This window comes from Labeo rohita, chromosome 2, assembly GCF_022985175.1.
Source record: "Labeo rohita strain BAU-BD-2019 chromosome 2, IGBB_LRoh.1.0, whole genome shotgun sequence".
In the NCBI taxonomy this organism is placed as follows: Eukaryota; Metazoa; Chordata; class Actinopteri; order Cypriniformes; family Cyprinidae; genus Labeo; species Labeo rohita.
In genome coordinates, this window is record NC_066870.1 from 30,112,879 (window position 1) to 30,129,951 (window position 17,073).

The following is a 17,073-nucleotide window of genomic DNA, read 5'->3' on the forward strand; positions in this document are numbered from 1 at the left end:
TTCAAACATACAACTAGTGCAGCCCAATTCACAAACAAATGACTCTTTTGATGAATCTAAAGAGTTACTCACTCACTGAATCATGTCTGGTAATGATCTTTGCAATGGAAATTTTTTGATGAAGACTGACGAAGGATGGGATGGGAGTTAAAAGTACGTTTACTGATGTTCAGTGTAAATTACATGGCAATTCATAGTTTTTTCCTTCCAAAAACCAAAACTATGTTACATTGTTTTACAGTAAAATGATATATTATTCAATGTATTCAATTTTATTTACAATTTTTCACTGTAAAGATGATTTTTTTTTTATTTGTTGTTTTACTTAAGAATTTCAAGTTTAATTAATTGTGCAACTGTGAAATTTACTTGGAAACTGGAAATTGCTTCTACATTAAATCTTTTTTCTTTTGCTTATGATAAATTACCTTACAATATCACATAGTTAAGTTAGCTTAGTTAACTTCCTGTTAACCAGATTTTTGCTGTAGTCTTGTTCTGTAAAAACTGCAAACATTTTTACAGTGTAGAAATGAGAACGGTTACTATTTACTCATTAAATCACGAAAATGTACAGACACTAATTTGTTTCTTTCTTAATGCCATGCCAGTTTCTATGGAAATTCAATGTGGAATTCAGGTTAAAGTCACCATGAAATCAAAAATGACAATTGTAATTTTTTTACACAGTGTAGAAATATTTATTATGATTTATCCTTGCACATCATTTTTTTAAATTGATTTGCACTTGCAATCTGTAACCCTTTAACTGTCACTCCCATTTTTGAACACAGACATAAAAATGCATTATCCAGACTTACATTTTTACAATTCATAAATGAAAACATTTTGTAATATGATTTTGATGTATATTTTCCATGGTCTGATTTTAAAATGCCTTTCAAAGGATGAATTTTGAGATTTTAAGTTTTTGAAAGTTTTGAAGATATTTTGTAAAATTCCTACTGTAAATGTATGAACACTTAATTTTTGATTAGTAATATGCATTGCTAAGAACTTCATCTAGACTAATTTAAAGGTGATTTTCTCAATATTTTGATTTTTTTGCACTCTCAGATTCCTGATATTTAAATAGCTGTATCTCCAAATATTGTCCTATCCTAACAAATCATACATCAATGGAAAGCTTATTTATTCAGCTTTCATATGATGTATGAATCTCAATTTTGAAAAAATAACCCTTATGAATGGTTTTGTGATCCAGGGTCACATATATTAATCTATTACTTTTCCTGCATAATTCCATACTAATTCTTATCGTGGGGAAAAATTTTACTGGTATATCGCAAACAATAAGATATCGCCAATCTCTAGTGCTAATATGTGATGTATACCTAGGGCAGCTTTAGGTTACCAGGTAAACCATGATATTACTGCCTTGCTGAAATAGTTCCAATAATTTGTTAGAATTTCCTGTTAGAATGTGTCAATTAATGTAGACTGTCGCTCTAATTACTTCGTTTATTAATAAAGAATATAACTTAGATAACTTAGATATTTTGGTTTACAAACTGTATTGTTGCATCAGTCATGTTAGCACTCAGCTAATATATCCACCTTTATTGTTTTGCTAAGTGTTTACAGTTTAGCAGCTAAACTTTAGCTGTGGGTAAAATTCGCTTGCATAAGTGTTAAACAAAATCTTTTAATGTCATTATTTTAAGAACAGATTGGAGCACTATATTATTGTTTTATGTGAAGGAGCATCCTTAGGGTTGCCAGGCTTTCACAACAAAACTCGCCCAATTGCTACTCAAAACTAGCCCAATCATTAAAAATCGTGTTCCAGGGTGTAAAATACACGCCTTTTGTCAGGGTTCCCCTGGTAAATTTGCATTCCAGGGGCTAAATATGACGTTAGTGGGGTCGCTTGAACCTGCGTCATCAAAAACAACCGTGGACTTGGCAACACAGATGCTCAAGTACTCCTCTCTGTACCAATCACAACAGGCTTGGCCAGCTGACTAATCACAGCAGAGTAGGCTTATAGAGGTGAGGAGTTTACAGACATTACACTCAAAACTGATCTTTCGTCTCGAAATCACTGACAAATGACTATAAATGTATATTCTGAGAATTACAATGTTTTCTGACCTTATATGCATTTAAACCTGTTGTAGGGGACTCTAACGCAATATTAGGACACTTTAAAAAAAACACATGACCTTTTCTTTTTAATGGTACATATTTGTACCTTTTGAAAGTCACGTACTAGTGAGAGCTTTTGTGCCTTTTTCCAGAGAGTGTAAGAAGAAAGGACCTATATGGAAAATGTGGCACAAAAGCATGTGAGGGAGAGATTTGCCAAGAAAACCAAATGGAAAATCCCTGACTTGTCTTTGGCTCCATTTCTTTCTCATATTTTCCTGGGGGAGAAAGCCAGTCTATGACTCAAAGCTGTGTTATTTCCTGATTATATGCGCAGAGAGCAGACAGCAGCTAAAGTTAGCCTGCTAATTCCCATGGCCTGTCAGAGAACAGCCGACGCTGAGCTGATCTGATCTTACAAACATTGCATCTGTCTTATCTCTGCCACAAACGCACACAAACACACATATCTCTGACCTTCAAAGAGCAAAGAAAGCAGTGTTAGGGGTCAAAGTCTCAATCACAGACACATTGAGAACACATATCTAATATCATTCTATAGCTTTCTGCCTGTTTCTATAACATCACGCGATAGATTTGTACCTTCGATCGCTAATTACAGTAAGATGAGAATGTAAATGAGGCAGAAACTTCAATGTAGTAATTCCAGTTTCAAAAGTGCAGTTCTAACACGACAAACACAGCTAGTCTAAGCACGTAAAGCTGATTCATGAAGACATGTTAACACACTGACCAAATGCAGTAATGTGTGTGTGATTTATCTGCATGGGCGTGAACGTGTGCATTTGTGTAAGATCTGATCTTTTAAGCAATGTCATTTCCTAAACAAGCAAACAATTTTGTCATATACAGTTGCCAAGTGGAGAAACAAACACACAGGCATGATAATTTTGAGAGTGACTGTAGCAACCACAAAGAACTTCATATAGATATGACCTTATCTGACCTCTAAATGAGTCAACCAGAAGTATAGATTGTATTGTGAGCTCGATAAAGAACTGACAGCTTGAGCTCTTTTAATGATTTTGTGAAGTATAACAGGCACGTCTGAGATGATTCAGCAGGACTGGTGAATGGGTCAAAGGGCATTTGCTGTGTTTTTTTTTTTTTTTTTTTTTTTTTAGCTGAGCAGCATGTATCAGACAGCAAGCATGTCAGTGTGTCAGACTCCGAGCAGGAAGCTGATAGGATGGTATTATTTTTATTGACTGGTGGAGCTAAAAGAGCACAAGACTGAGGTATAAATATACACAAAACCCGACATATGAAGAACTGCTCTTAAAGTAATAGGACACATTTTAAATGTTATACTATTTTGTACAAAAACATGCAATAGAAATAAAATTATTATTTGTAAATGCTAGTGAAAATCATAACATTATAATGCAACAATTATTAGTGTTATTAATAGGGCTGGGTATTGACACAAATTTCATGTTTCGATTTGATTTCTATTCACAAGCTTGCGATTCAATTCGATTCAATTCAATATCTATTATTTTGGATACATATCAGGTACAGTACATGGAAAATTTTCTCAAGAAAAAAACTCTCAGCTAATGCTCTAAAAAATACATGGGAGTCAGCTGGTACTACATTACAATATTAGGGGTTAAAATGAAATCATTTGAATGGAAATCACACATTAAAAATAAAAGCTTTTTATAATAATAAAATTACAATTACATAATTATATTTCTACTCCAATTCATTTTTTGAAATATAAACATTGAAATGGCAGCTGTCATAAAAAGTTGACAGATTTATTCAAAATTTAATTCAACATTGAAGAACAGTAAAAAAAATATATATATAATGAAAATGCCATAAGATGCATAGAAATAAAATTATTAGTATAAATGCTAGTGAAAACCAGTATAATGTAATAATTATTAGTGCTATTAATAAGGCTGGGTATTGACGCAAATTGCACATTTAGACATGATTTCAGTTCACAAGCTTGTGATTCGATTTAATTCAATATCTTATTTTTCATATATCAGGTACATGAAAAATTTTCAAAAAAAAAAATCAACTAACGCTGTAAAAAATACATGAGAGTCAGCTTGTACTACATTTTAATATTAGGGGTTAAAATTACCTGATTTGAATACAAACACTTAAATTACACATTAAACAATAAAAGGTTTTTTATAATAATAAAGTTTCAATTACATAATGATATTTCTACTTCAATTCGTTTTTCAAAATAAAACCATTTAAATGGTGGCTGTCATTAAAATTTGCCGGATTTATTCAAACGTTAATTAAATACTGAAGAACAGTAAAAAATAAATATATAATGAAACTGAAAAGGAGCACACATTTAGTAAAATGTTCCTCTATGGAGTTAATTTTTTTCTAGCTGATGTGCGTTTATGGACAACAATTGTTTTTTCTGATGTAAACGTGATCTTACATGACATTGTTTACAACTATACTGACGTCATTCCGTGGTTAAACGCAGATTGAGCGATTACACAAGACAGAATACAGATTTCAGTAAGTTGTACTCTTTCTTTTAACATGCCTTCAAATGTTCGTTCATGTTTATTTGGTGCTGTAACTGGTATTAAAGAGAAGGAGATGATCAGTTCATGTACGCTTCGCACTGCCACTTCTCTTGAACTACTATACAGCAATCTGTCACTCCACATTCAACAGCGCCAAAACGGCATTTATTGTTTGAATGCTGTAATAAAATGCACAGAATTTGAAATCTTAGATGCAGTTTTAATTAAAAAGTAACAAATTATTGGATGGGAGGTGTGCGATTCTTGGGATTTAAGAATCAATATCATTTCATAAAAATGAGAATAGATTAAAATCAATATTTTTTACCCAGTCCCATTAAAGATTAATTTTAAGTGCGTGCTGCAGGTAACCTAAATGTTGAAATATTTTTGAGCATGCACAATTAAATATCCAATATCAGACAATATATATACTTAAATGGACCGATACCAACACATTAGTAATACTGGCTTACAACCAATACTTTACTGATGCATCATTTAACATGAAACTCACAAGAATTCCATCAATGAATGATCAGTAAAATATCTAGGCTTGAAATCAGCTTCAAGCTATATTAGTGTGTGTAAATTATGGCAGAAGAAAAATAGCTCTATTTACTTCCTACATGATCAGTAAGACTTTGTTTGGGCTGATGAATGGCGACGCAAACAAGCATTTCTGCTGAGACAGAACAGACAGACTGACACCCCACAGCAATTTACAGCCAGTGATGACAGGATGACGAGACAAATGAAGCTGGCGATGGACAGATCTGCTGATATAAGTGAGTTGTAGTTTATTCAGTAAAAGACAAATGACGAGACAGAGGATAAAGAAACACTGTCCCAAAGAACACAGTGTTTCCTGAAAGAAATAGAAGACAGCTGTGAGTGGAAATCATTGCAGTGTTAAAAACATCTACCCCTTATGAAAAAACCACTGGAGCTTAAGCAAGGCAAGAAAAAGAACCAGCTGTATTCTCAGCACCTAATACAGAAGAAGAAACAAGAGAAGAATTATCTAAACAAACACACTCAGATGGCCCTCGTGACTTTGATTAGACAGTAAAGCAAAGCGTAATAAATCTATCGGTCTCACACACACCCACACGCACAAAGGCATCTCTTGCATAAAAACACTGTTTTGCAACAGTCTGTTAGAGCCCTATATATTTTGCAAATAATAAAGGAGAAATCCACTTCCAAAACAAAGATTCACATATAATGTACTCACCCCCTTGTCATCCAAGATGTTCATTGTCTTTCTTTCCTCAGTCGTAAAGAAATTATGTTTTTTGAGGGAAACATTTCAGCCATTTTTTCCCCATATAATGGACTGCTATGGTGCCCCGATTTTGAACTTCCAAAATGCAGTTTAAATGCGGCTTCAAACGATCCCAAATGCGGTTGGATCCCAGCCGAGAAAGAAGGGTCTTATCTAGCATAACGATTGGTTATTTTAATAAAAATAATACAATTTATATACTTTTTAATGTCAAACGCTCGTCTTGTCTTACTCTGCCTGGACTGTTTTTTTCCGGTTCATGACGGTTAAGGTTTGTCGAAAAACTCCCATCTCATGTTCTCCCTCAACTTCAAAATCTTCCTATATCGCTGTTTTACCTTTTTTGTTAAGGGTGTTTGATCTTCTTTGCATGTTCACTTTGCAAAGACTGGGTCGGTACTTCTGCAGCGATGTAAGATGATTTTGAAACGATTTTTGAAGGTTTTTTTTTGAAGTTTTTCAATCGTATTTTGAAAAAATACGATTGGAGTTTTTCGACATACCCTAACTATCTTGATCCATAATACACAAAGTTCAACAAGAACAAGGCAAGATGAGTGTTTGAGAATAAAAAGTATTTAAATCGTATTTTTTTTTTTTTTATGAAAATAACCGATTGTTTCACTAGATAAGACCCTTCTTCCTCGGCTGGGATCTTTTACAACTGCATTTGGGATCGTTTGAAGCTGCATTTAAACTGCATTTTGGAAGTACCATATCAGTCCATTATATGAACAAAAATGCTGAAATGTTTTCCTCAAAAAACCCAATTTTCCTTATGACTGAAGAAAGAAAGACATGAACATCTTGGATGACAATGGGGTGAGTATGTTATATGTGATTCTTTGTTTTGGAAGTGGACTTCCCCTTTAAGTATCTGAAGCTTAGAAATATTATATTTTGAGTTTGCATTGGTGTAATAACCTATATTGGTTCCCAGAAGTAGCATTGCCAGTTTTCTCATGGTTACTATGACTTATAATGATGTTTTTGCAACAAAGTTTCTATTTTGTAGAGCAGCAAAATGATTCATCGTGATTAATCGATTCTAAATAAAAGTTTGTTTACATACTACATGTGTGTGTACTGTGTATATTTATTATATGTTGTATATTTATTAACTGTTTACATATAAATACATACAATATATAAAAATATACATTTTTTTAAATATATAAATATATGAGAGTGTATTTATATATACGTAATAAATATACACAGTACACACACATGTAATATATAAACAAACTTTTATTTTGAATCGATTAAATCACAAATAATCAGTTTGCAGTTCCACTATTTTTACTATATTTCAACATACATTTTAATCAAATTAATAAAATAAATTATTCAAAAAGGACACTTAAATGTGTAAAATGTAATATATTGTTTATTTGAACATTTTTGAGAAAAACACTTCTGAAGCTTGACTATTTGTTTCTGAAGATTTTCAGCAGAAGGATTTGGCAATGCTACTTAGAAGAAGTGGTTGACCACTTCAAGTTTAAATTATAATTATTAGTTTATTATTTGTAAACTAATTCATTTACAAATTACTTTAATTATATTTAATATTTTAATATTATGGAAAATACATGTAATTACAGCAATTGTTGTGCTTGTGTCATTTTTCTTCTTAATTTACTCTTATTTTAAAGGTGTGTTATCATACACATTGGCTTTATCTTGGACATTTTCGCCCTGCTCTCCCAGATATTTACAATATTATATTTTTAAAAAATCTGTCAACCACTCCTGAGAAGTGTACAAGTCTCACAGAAAGGCCTGGACAAACTAAAAACCCCTGTGTTTACTCTTCATGGAACAGTTAATAAAATTCAAACTTTACTTGCTTTTCACTGCCGTGTTTAATATAATGGTTCGCTTCTAAGTTATTAACACATGCACAAACACAGACACACAACAGGGTAGCACTGCCTTTATAATTTTTGCCCTCCAGGTAAAGTGTCACTGTATCTGCTCGTCTAAACTATTGTTCAGAAACAGAACGTGGTGAGCCTCATCTGACTGACAGGTCACTATGGCAACATGTCCTCAAGCATGTGACTCATTGCACTTTGGTGATGTCATAATAATAACGTCAAATGTCATAATGGCAGTTACTGTAGTAACACACCACACCCACTAAGGAGAGGTTCTTTCACCATATGCAGCCGAGATCTGACACAAATAAACAATATGTAACCAGTTCTTGTTAAAAACACATCTCACTCAATCACATCAACTCAAAACTGATGAATGTTGTCAAGTTGAGTGTTTATGAGTGTGTGCAATGTGAGTTTCACTTTCAAATAATCCACTTTTATGCATGTTTGCAACATTAAAACTAAAATTATATTTAGATATTTAAAAACATTTCATTACTTATAAGTGTTAAATTTAATATAAAATGTAAAAAAGTGAAAAAAAAGTACAAAAAAATTTAAATATAAAGATTATTTAAAAATATACGTAAAATATTAAAAAAAAAAAACATAAAAATGTATTTCTCAATTTTAGTTTAACTTAAGTACTAAAATAAATAAATTAAACCTAATAAATAAAAAAATAACTACATAGACATATATTTTTTTAAATAATAATATTTAAAAAAAACTACAACTTAAAATAAAACTGAATTAAAAACAGAAAAATAAAATCTAATTCAAAATATTAATGTATATAACACATATATATAATATATATAACAAAAACTGTAATAGTATATCAGCAATACTAAAGCAACAATGATTTACAACCAGACCATGCAGCCAATCCCAAGTCAAGACAATCAGTCAACCTGAGTTTCATGAATTACCTGTTCATGTTACTTAATATCAGCCTAAAACCGAAAGAAAGAACAATGACAGCCTGTCTTGGCCATGGCAAGACTGTGATTTACAGCTAATGGAGTGAACACTGGAGTTTTGTGTCCCTGAATGCTGCTTTCAGCACACAGGCCTGTTAATATGCCAAAACTATGATCTCAGGTTAGACAGCAAACTCATTTGTTTAAAGTAACAGAACACCAAAGTCTGCATGCCAAAAGAAACAGACTCGACAACCTTACTTGTGCCTGTTTGTGCTTAGAGCTTTGAAGATTTCCCACAAGGATTCAAATTCATGAAAAATGATTCTGAGTGCTGCCTCTGCTTTAATATATGCCGCACTCACCATAGAAGCCTCATTTAGTATTCAAATTAGCGGTCGATCAATGCACATCCTTGAATGCCTTAAAAGTCCACCTGGGGGATAGGCCTAAGTGCACAATATATATTTTTTGTGCATTTCATGTGATCATAATCAGTGTAGCTTAAAAATAGGAAAGAGTTGTGAGAACTTACTGATATTATTATTTAAATATACTTTCCAAGTTTGTCTTGGACTCTCTAGCAGTGCTGAGCAAATGAAAAAGTATATATATATATATATATATATATATATATATAATTATAAAAATAAATTCTAACTTTAATGTATAAATAATTTATAAATATCACAAATATTTTGTGAAGTGAAAAGTGAATTTTATTCTATCATAAATATTTTATTTTTAACGTCATTACATTTACTCAACCAGTCAAAAGTTTTTGAACAGTAAGATTCTCTTCTGCTCACCAAGCCTACATTTATTTGATCCAAAGTACAGCAAAATCAGTAATATTTTTAAATATTGTTTTACTATTTAAAATAACTGTTTTCTATTTTAATATATTTTAAATTTTAATTTATTCCTGTGATTTCAAAGCTGAATTTTTAGCATCATTACTGCAGTCACATGATCCTTCAGAAATCATTCTAATATTCTGATTTACTGCTCAAAAAACATTTATTATTATTATTATGTTGAAAACACAATAAATAAAAGTATTAATTTCTATTTCTTTCCCAAAAAAAATAACAAAATAAAATAAAAAATTACACTGACTCCAAGCTTTTGAATGGTATAGTGTATAATGTTGCACAAGCTTTTTATTTCAGATAAATGCTGATCTTTGGATCTTTCCATTCATTAAAGAATCCTAAAAAAAATTTGTTTTAAATATTGATAATAATAATAAATGTTTTTTGAACAGCAAATTAGCATATTACAATGATTTCTGAAGGGTCATGTGACACTGAAGACCGGAGTAATGATGCAAAAAATGTAGCTTTGATCACAGGAATAAATTACATTTTAAAATACATTCAAACAGAAAGCAGTTATTTTAAAAAGTAAAAATACTTTACAATATTACTGCTTCTGTTGTATTTTGGATCAAATAAATGCAGCCTTAGTGAACTTCTGACTGGTAGTGTATAAAAAGCTTTTCTTTTATGACCAATAAAAACTTTTATTCACGGCCAATACGTGAAATCCACATTTTATTTGATTCTGAGCAGTGATTCTGCTCAGATCAAAATGTTTGATGGGCGGTTCTGATACTTCAGTTTCAATTTGTGCTCTTGATTAGATTTGTGACTCATTCAGGTATGTAAGCAATGTCAGTGGTGAATACACAACTTTTTGACAACGTCAGATTTTAATGACACTCACGCAGAGTATTGACACACCGGCTGAACTGGGCCGTGTAAGTCTGAATTAGTGCTACAGGTCAAGGCTGGGGTCAAAGTTCTCTGTGTGAAACATTAACAGATTTGACCAACGCAATGTTCAGTATGTGACTCACCCACGGCGGCAGGTCTGAGCTCTGGACGGTCTGTCGCACCGCTCGCTCCTCTTGCTCCAGAAACTCCAGCGCCTTGTTCACCCGAGCGAATCTGCTGCCCTGGTTCCGTCTGAGCCAAAACAGCGCGGCCAGGATGATGAGGACCCAGCTGAAACTGAACTCTAGATATCCTAGCACGTATATGGGGAAAATCAGCAGGAATGTCTTGGCGAACTTAATTCCCATCTGAGTGGCGTCCGACACAGCAGACTGCGGCTCCTCGTCTGGTATCTCGGGTAGCTCGGGTGATTTGACATCCTTGGGGCTCGGAGGAACAGAACCCGGTCCGTTCTGACTGACCGTTGGTTTGGGTTCCACTCCGTTTACTGACGCACTCATCTCCAAAGTAACGTTACACAAAACAAACAACAAAACTAAAAGCTAAACAAGTGAAGAAACAAGAGAGCTTCTACAGAAGCATCTCGGACGTTTACAAATCTGTTCAGAAAACAAAACGAGTCGCGTCGCTCGGTTCCGGGCTCTTCCCAGGGGCGCAGATGATTGGATCAGCGCTCCCTAAACTGCTCCCCACCCGACCTTGCCTTGTATGGAGCGGCCGTCGGCCCGTGATTTTCCGCCCTTCCCAACGAACTTTAATTCGCTCGAGTCTTCCAGCTGCTGTCCGTCGCTGAGTGCGCGCCACGTCTCGTTGTCCTAACCGAGCTGTGAGCGGCACCACCTCTCGCGTTCACCACATCCTGCAATAACACACGCACTCTGACCAAACCAGCTGCTCAGGGTTACACAGGAAGCTTCTCACTGGTAGAATGAGGGTGGTGCAACGAGCGCGCTCAGGCGGTCTCCAAGCGCCACCTTGTGGACTAAACCAAAGTTCCTGTCAATCTATCTATCTATCTATCTATCTATCTATCTATCTATCTATCTATCTATCTATCTATCTATCTATATGCAGTAGTAGGTCAGTAGAACCAGTTTGGCTCATCAGCGCAGGGGGTAACACATTACAAGTAACATAATCAGATTACTTTTCCCCCAAGTAACTAGTAAAGTAACGCATTACACTTAATTTACAATTGAATATCTGACGTTTTCAAATAAGTAACGCCAGTTACTTCGTTTTCCCATTGACTGACAGCTCTCCTGTCCCCATGATGAAAGAGAAATCAGAAAGTGCAGAGCCAAAGTCCGAATATGACTTCAATGACCCAATTCAACTATACTAAGAAGCAACCTTAAACTAACATTTTGCACTAACGTTTTAATCTAACTTTTTTTTTTAAATTGCTGAAGAGTTCCAAACCGTCTTTTCCTGCGTTCTGCTGTACAGAAGTGAGTTTACTTTCTTCAGCTTGCGGTTTATTCATTTCTTTCTTTCTTTTTCTTTTTTTAGTGTGAAATGGTTTTTAGGTTTGCCAATAATAGAACAAAGAAGCCAGCACAGATGTAAAAAGTAACGCGAAAGTAACGCAATGTAACTTTACATAAAAGTAACTGGTTTTGTTGTTTTTTTAACAGTGGTAACGTAATATCGTAATGCCTTACTTCTAAAAGTAACTTTATAAAATGGATAGTTCCAGTCCTTGATTCTGATTGGTTGAACTGCGTTCGAAACTGTTGTAAATTACAAACATACACCTTTGTTTACACTTGTGTGTCGCTAGACCACTTTGTTGCAACCACAACAGTTTCTAACAGGAACTACATTGTTGGGGTAACATATTACAAGTAACTCGAGTTACATAATCAATTACTTTTTCAAGTTACTAATGAAGTAACGTGTTACTTTTTAATTTATAAGAAAACATCTGCGTTACTGAGGTAAGTAACGCCAGAGAAAACGGGAGTGAATGCTGAGGCTGTGTAAACATGCTGTTACTGTAGTTCTAGACTGTGAACATGCATTTACTCATCTCACTTGCACAAAAACAGATTCAGTATTCCTCAAAATAAAAACAGTGAAATGCAAAATCAGAATGTGACGCAAACCTGCAATAATAAAACCTGCTACAATGTTAAATAACACGAGTATCCTTTAATTAACCCCATTTTAACCAGTATCTTTGCTACTGACCATTTATGATCTTATTCAGCCATACTAATAAGCAAAAGGACTTTATATAAACATGGCATTCATGTTGTTGTTTATAATTGCTGAAGAGTATTGAACTTTCTTCTTCCGCAAAAAGTTTTAATATTAAAAACAAACAAGCAAGCACAGCCCAGAGAAAAAAGTAACGCAAAAGTAACATAATGCATTACGGTTAGTTACCTTTTAAGGGAGCAAGGCAATAATGCATTACTTTTAAAAGTAACTTTCTCTAACACTAATATCACAAATTATTTATACACTAGCCATTTCCTTTTACATAAAATACTTACTTAAACATGCCCTTTCCTTCATATATATTGCATTTTACAGAATCAATAGCTTACAGAAGTGTTGCATGAGAAAATACTGTGATTGAAAATTATAACTGATATTAATGCATCTTGTTCACTAGATGGCAGTGTATGTACACTGTGGTCCGTCAACAAATGTTTGCAAGGCAGACATGTTTTCTCCATAAGAATAGTTGAAAATATTTTATTGACATATGAAAAGACATCGTGACATAATCAAAGTGCTTTTGTATTTTACAGGTAATGGAAGCTTCAAAAATAAATAAAGATATAATAAACACACATTGTGCATATGTCCTCTTTCTGTCATTCTTTCCATCCCTCCCTCGCTCTCTGTCTCTCTAGATGTAGACATAAAACAGGAGAGATCAGCTGATGCTGGGCAATGAATCTAGAATGCAAATTCTAGTTCACATAGGTCTATATTTATGCGTATCACAGTGCAGATATGATCTTATTCATATACATGACCTAAACATTAGCCTAAACTATTAAATCACAAAAATGATATTGCAAAACAAAACCCGAAACAGTTTTCTGTACATAATCAACAATTATGAAAATGACTTAACATTAGTATCTTTAAAATGACCAACATGCTAAATAAGTCATTATGTGATATTCTAATACAACTTCAAAAATGTGTATCAACAAAGACAACAGCAAAGACAAGCATTAAAACAACAATATGTAAAGAAACGTACGTAAAAGCACAAATATGCCAGGTATATTTGTGACCACAGGTTTAAAAACACAAATAAATAACATGAAATTAATTGGCAACAGCCATATTTATAATATAAAAACCCCTGTTCTTTAAATTAAATGTAGTGTGCAAGTTAAAAAAATAACCAACACTAGCAAAATATTGGGCGACACAATTAAAAACTGAAAACGATATGCTACAGGAGTCTTGCAAGTCCCACTGTGAATGATGTGCGAGTGTGTGTTTGCTATTTTGAGGGTGTTCAGTTAGCAGGCTGACAGAAGTGCTGAGAGTGAGAAGGTGCTGGAAATCATGGTTGTTGTGCCTGAGCTCATGAGGATGAGCCTGTCTTTAAGATCATCAGTGTGCGTGTCTGTTTCTACATGTTGTAAGCCACATATATGGGGTCGAGCTGGTCGGCGAGGAAGCCGTCCCGCAGGTGCATGCGTTGCTTCTCTCCGCGAGAGTTGATGGGAATCACGCCCGTGTCCACCACGACCACTACGCCGACAATCAAGTAGTGTTCCTCTAGAACCACGTTAGTTACCATGGGAACCAGATCTAGAGCTTCCTGCTCCGAACCGTCCAACTCCACCACCACCACTAAGAGATTCGTCCATGTGAACACCGCACTGAAAGAGAGAGACAAAAAGTTTGAACTTTACTCCATGGAAACATGTCAATACAAAATAGCTGTGCAAGCACCATTTCACACGTTCTTGCTTTTGTAAGAAGCTTGCGCAATGCAACAACCCTAGACATTAGCATAAACTCTTGTTCTGCAGTCAGTTTTGTCTCTCAGGTCAACTACTGTATTGTCAGCAACATTATAAAACTTGCTGAGCAAACAAGTTTATGGATGGCTACCTGAATAATAACATATCCGGTTTAAGGGCACAGACATTTGAAGAAACTACTGCTTCCTTAAATACTAAGGTTATTGCCAGTAAAAATACCTGTTTATGTTGAATGTGGCTCATTTAATTATTTTTATGATTTATCAAAGTGTTAAGTCTTTGTTATTAACTCAAGAGTTATTTAATGTGTAGCAGCTGTTTTTTTGGTGCAGATGTAATTATTCAGTTATGAATAACTTGATGATAGAAATTAATAGTTTTATTTAGCAAGGAGGCTTTAAATTGATCAAAATGGAAGACAAAGACAATAATGTTACAAAAGATTTCTGTTTCAGATAAATGCTGTTTTTCTGAATTTTCTATTCATCAAAGAAACCTGAAAAAATTCTACTCAGCTGTTTTCAACATAATAATAATAAATGATTTTGAGCAGCAAATCAGAATATTAGAATGATTTCTGAAGGATCATGTGATGCTAAGTAGGAGTACTGGTAGTATGTGTGTATAAATAAATAAATGACATAGAATACTAAAATTAAAATTAAAAACTATTTTAATCATTTCATTATCAAAAAAAATATTCCTATATGGTTGTGTAAAATATGAAATGTTTTTTGGGTTGTATTTCCAGTAAAAATTAGTATATTTGATATATATACACACACTACCGTTTAAAAATTTGAGGGGTCTATGAGACTTTTTTTAAAGAAACTAATACTTTTATTCAGCAAGGATGCATTAAAATGATGGAAAGTAATGATAAAGACATTTTATAATGTTAAAAATGGTCACATTTATCAAATCAGCATATCAGCATAGCATATTTTTAAAATGTGACCATGTTAAAAATGGTCACATTTATCAAATCAGCATATCAGAACGATTTTTGAAAAATCATGTGAAACTGAAGACTGGAATAATCATACTGAAAATTCAGCTTTGCCATAACAGAAATAACTTTTTAAGATAAAACATTTATTTTAAATAGTAATATTTCATAATATTTCACAACAGATTTTACCATAGTTTTTTTTTTTTTGTAATCAAATACGTGCAGCCTTGGTGAACATTTTAAAAACAGTTTTGAATTGTAGTGTATATACTTTTATTGTAATATGAAATAATTATATTGTTTTGACACCCCTAATTAGCATATTTACATAGTGTATGCTTCTGGCCTTAGTACAAATGTGTGGCAGTGTGTGTGTACCTGATATTCCCTATATTATGAGGACCAAATGTCCCCACAAAAACACATTTTTTTGGTCGTTATGAGGAAACAAGCTTATAAATCATACAGAATGAAGTTGTTTGAAAATCTAAAATAGCAGAAACTTTCCTGTGAGGGTAGGTTTAGGGTCAGTGGATAGAAAATACAGTTTGTACAGTATAAAAACCATTACATCTCTGTAATGTCCCCATAAAACATTGAAACCATTACGTGGGTGTGTGTGTGTGTGTGTGTGTGAGCTCACCACTCTGTGATATTCCGGTGTGCCCTGATGATGGACGTTTCAATGTCAATGGGATGGTATTTCATACCTCTCAGCTCCATGACTTCATCTAACGCTCCCACCACATAAAGGGCATCGTGCCTTTCTGAACACACACAAGTGAAACAACTCATTAAACAATATATCATATATCTTTGTGACAAAAAGAACGAAATACTTTGAACACACACACCTCCGCTTGCATCAGTGAGGTCGGTCCTTCGCAGGAAGCCCAGGTATCCAGTTCTGGCCCACACAGTCTGAGTGTCTCCAAAGCTCAACCTGGCTCCGAAATGATCCGAACGGACATTTTCCTCTCCGAACACAGTAAAGTACCCACTTGCATTCTGTGGACTGTGGACCCAGATCTGCAGACATTTTAAAATAGAAACACAAGTGAGACGTTTGGTTATGAGAAGATATTCTTTGATCTGACAAGAGAGTGCTATTGGTCTAACCTCCCCTAAATGCGAGTCTCCGATTGGCCCCTTTGTCTCTGGGTTAGCGATGATAATGCGTACACCAGGTAAAATCTGTGGGAAAAAAAAAAAAATCTAGTTTCTGAACGTGGTTTAAGAAAACAAATAAAGAAACCTTTAATTGTCTTACTAACCTTCCCAGATTCCATGAGAGGTAGACTGTGTGGAGATCCTCTTTCAACCAGTCTCACCCTGCAAACACACACAGACACACTTCAGAAATGGCAAACTCGAAATAAATCATGCAAAAATAATTCATATTTAGAAATATATTATGTAATATAAAACAGTTTGAAAATATTAAAACATAATATTGATAAAAATATAGATGCAAGCAGCGATAATCGGGGTTCAAGCAGACATTACATTTTATTTAGCAAGTCTGTGACCACCTAAATCAATTATTTAACAAAGTAGTTTTGGCAAATACAAGTAATTTACCATTGAAATTTTTTAACATATATAACTGTTATAGCGCCAGCTGTGTCCCAATCTCCCTAATACTTTGCATGCTTGTTTAAAATCATCTGTCACAAG

The 17,073-nt window shown here is 33.9% G+C and overlaps 2 protein-coding genes and 1 pseudogene across 6 annotated transcripts in view; 1 reads left to right on the top strand and 2 right to left on the bottom strand.

Annotated features, from left to right (window-relative positions):
* The window catches only part of esyt2a (extended synaptotagmin-like protein 2a), a 33,110-nt gene extending 21,710 nt beyond the window's left edge, over nt 1–11,400 (bottom strand). For 3 of the 4 annotated variants that reach the window (XM_051092749.1, XM_051092740.1, XM_051092731.1), the window contains exon 1: nt 10,602–11,399. In XM_051092749.1, coding sequence (XP_050948706.1) covers nt 10,602–10,979 — 378 coding nt within the window. In that variant the 5' untranslated portion in view covers nt 10,980–11,399. Of the gene's footprint in view, nt 1–10,601 lie in introns of all 4 variants that reach the window. The other variant, XM_051092722.1, reaches the window with a different exon arrangement.
* The window catches only part of LOC127152299 (tripartite motif-containing protein 16-like protein), a 247,054-nt pseudogene that overhangs the window by 90,624 nt on the left and 139,357 nt on the right, over nt 1–17,073 (top strand).
* dip2cb (disco-interacting protein 2 homolog Cb) overlaps nt 13,170–17,073 on the bottom strand; it is a 41,395-nt gene continuing 37,491 nt past the window's right edge. For both annotated transcript variants that reach the window (XM_051092687.1, XM_051092682.1), the window contains 5 exons: nt 16,671–16,728; nt 16,516–16,590; nt 16,251–16,425; nt 16,040–16,163; nt 13,170–14,339 (listed from right to left, as the gene is read on the bottom strand). In XM_051092687.1, the coding sequence (XP_050948644.1) occupies nt 14,087–14,339; nt 16,040–16,163; nt 16,251–16,425; nt 16,516–16,590; nt 16,671–16,728 (685 nt within the window). In that variant the 3' untranslated portion in view covers nt 13,170–14,086. The remainder of the gene's footprint in view (nt 14,340–16,039; nt 16,164–16,250; nt 16,426–16,515; nt 16,591–16,670; nt 16,729–17,073) is intronic.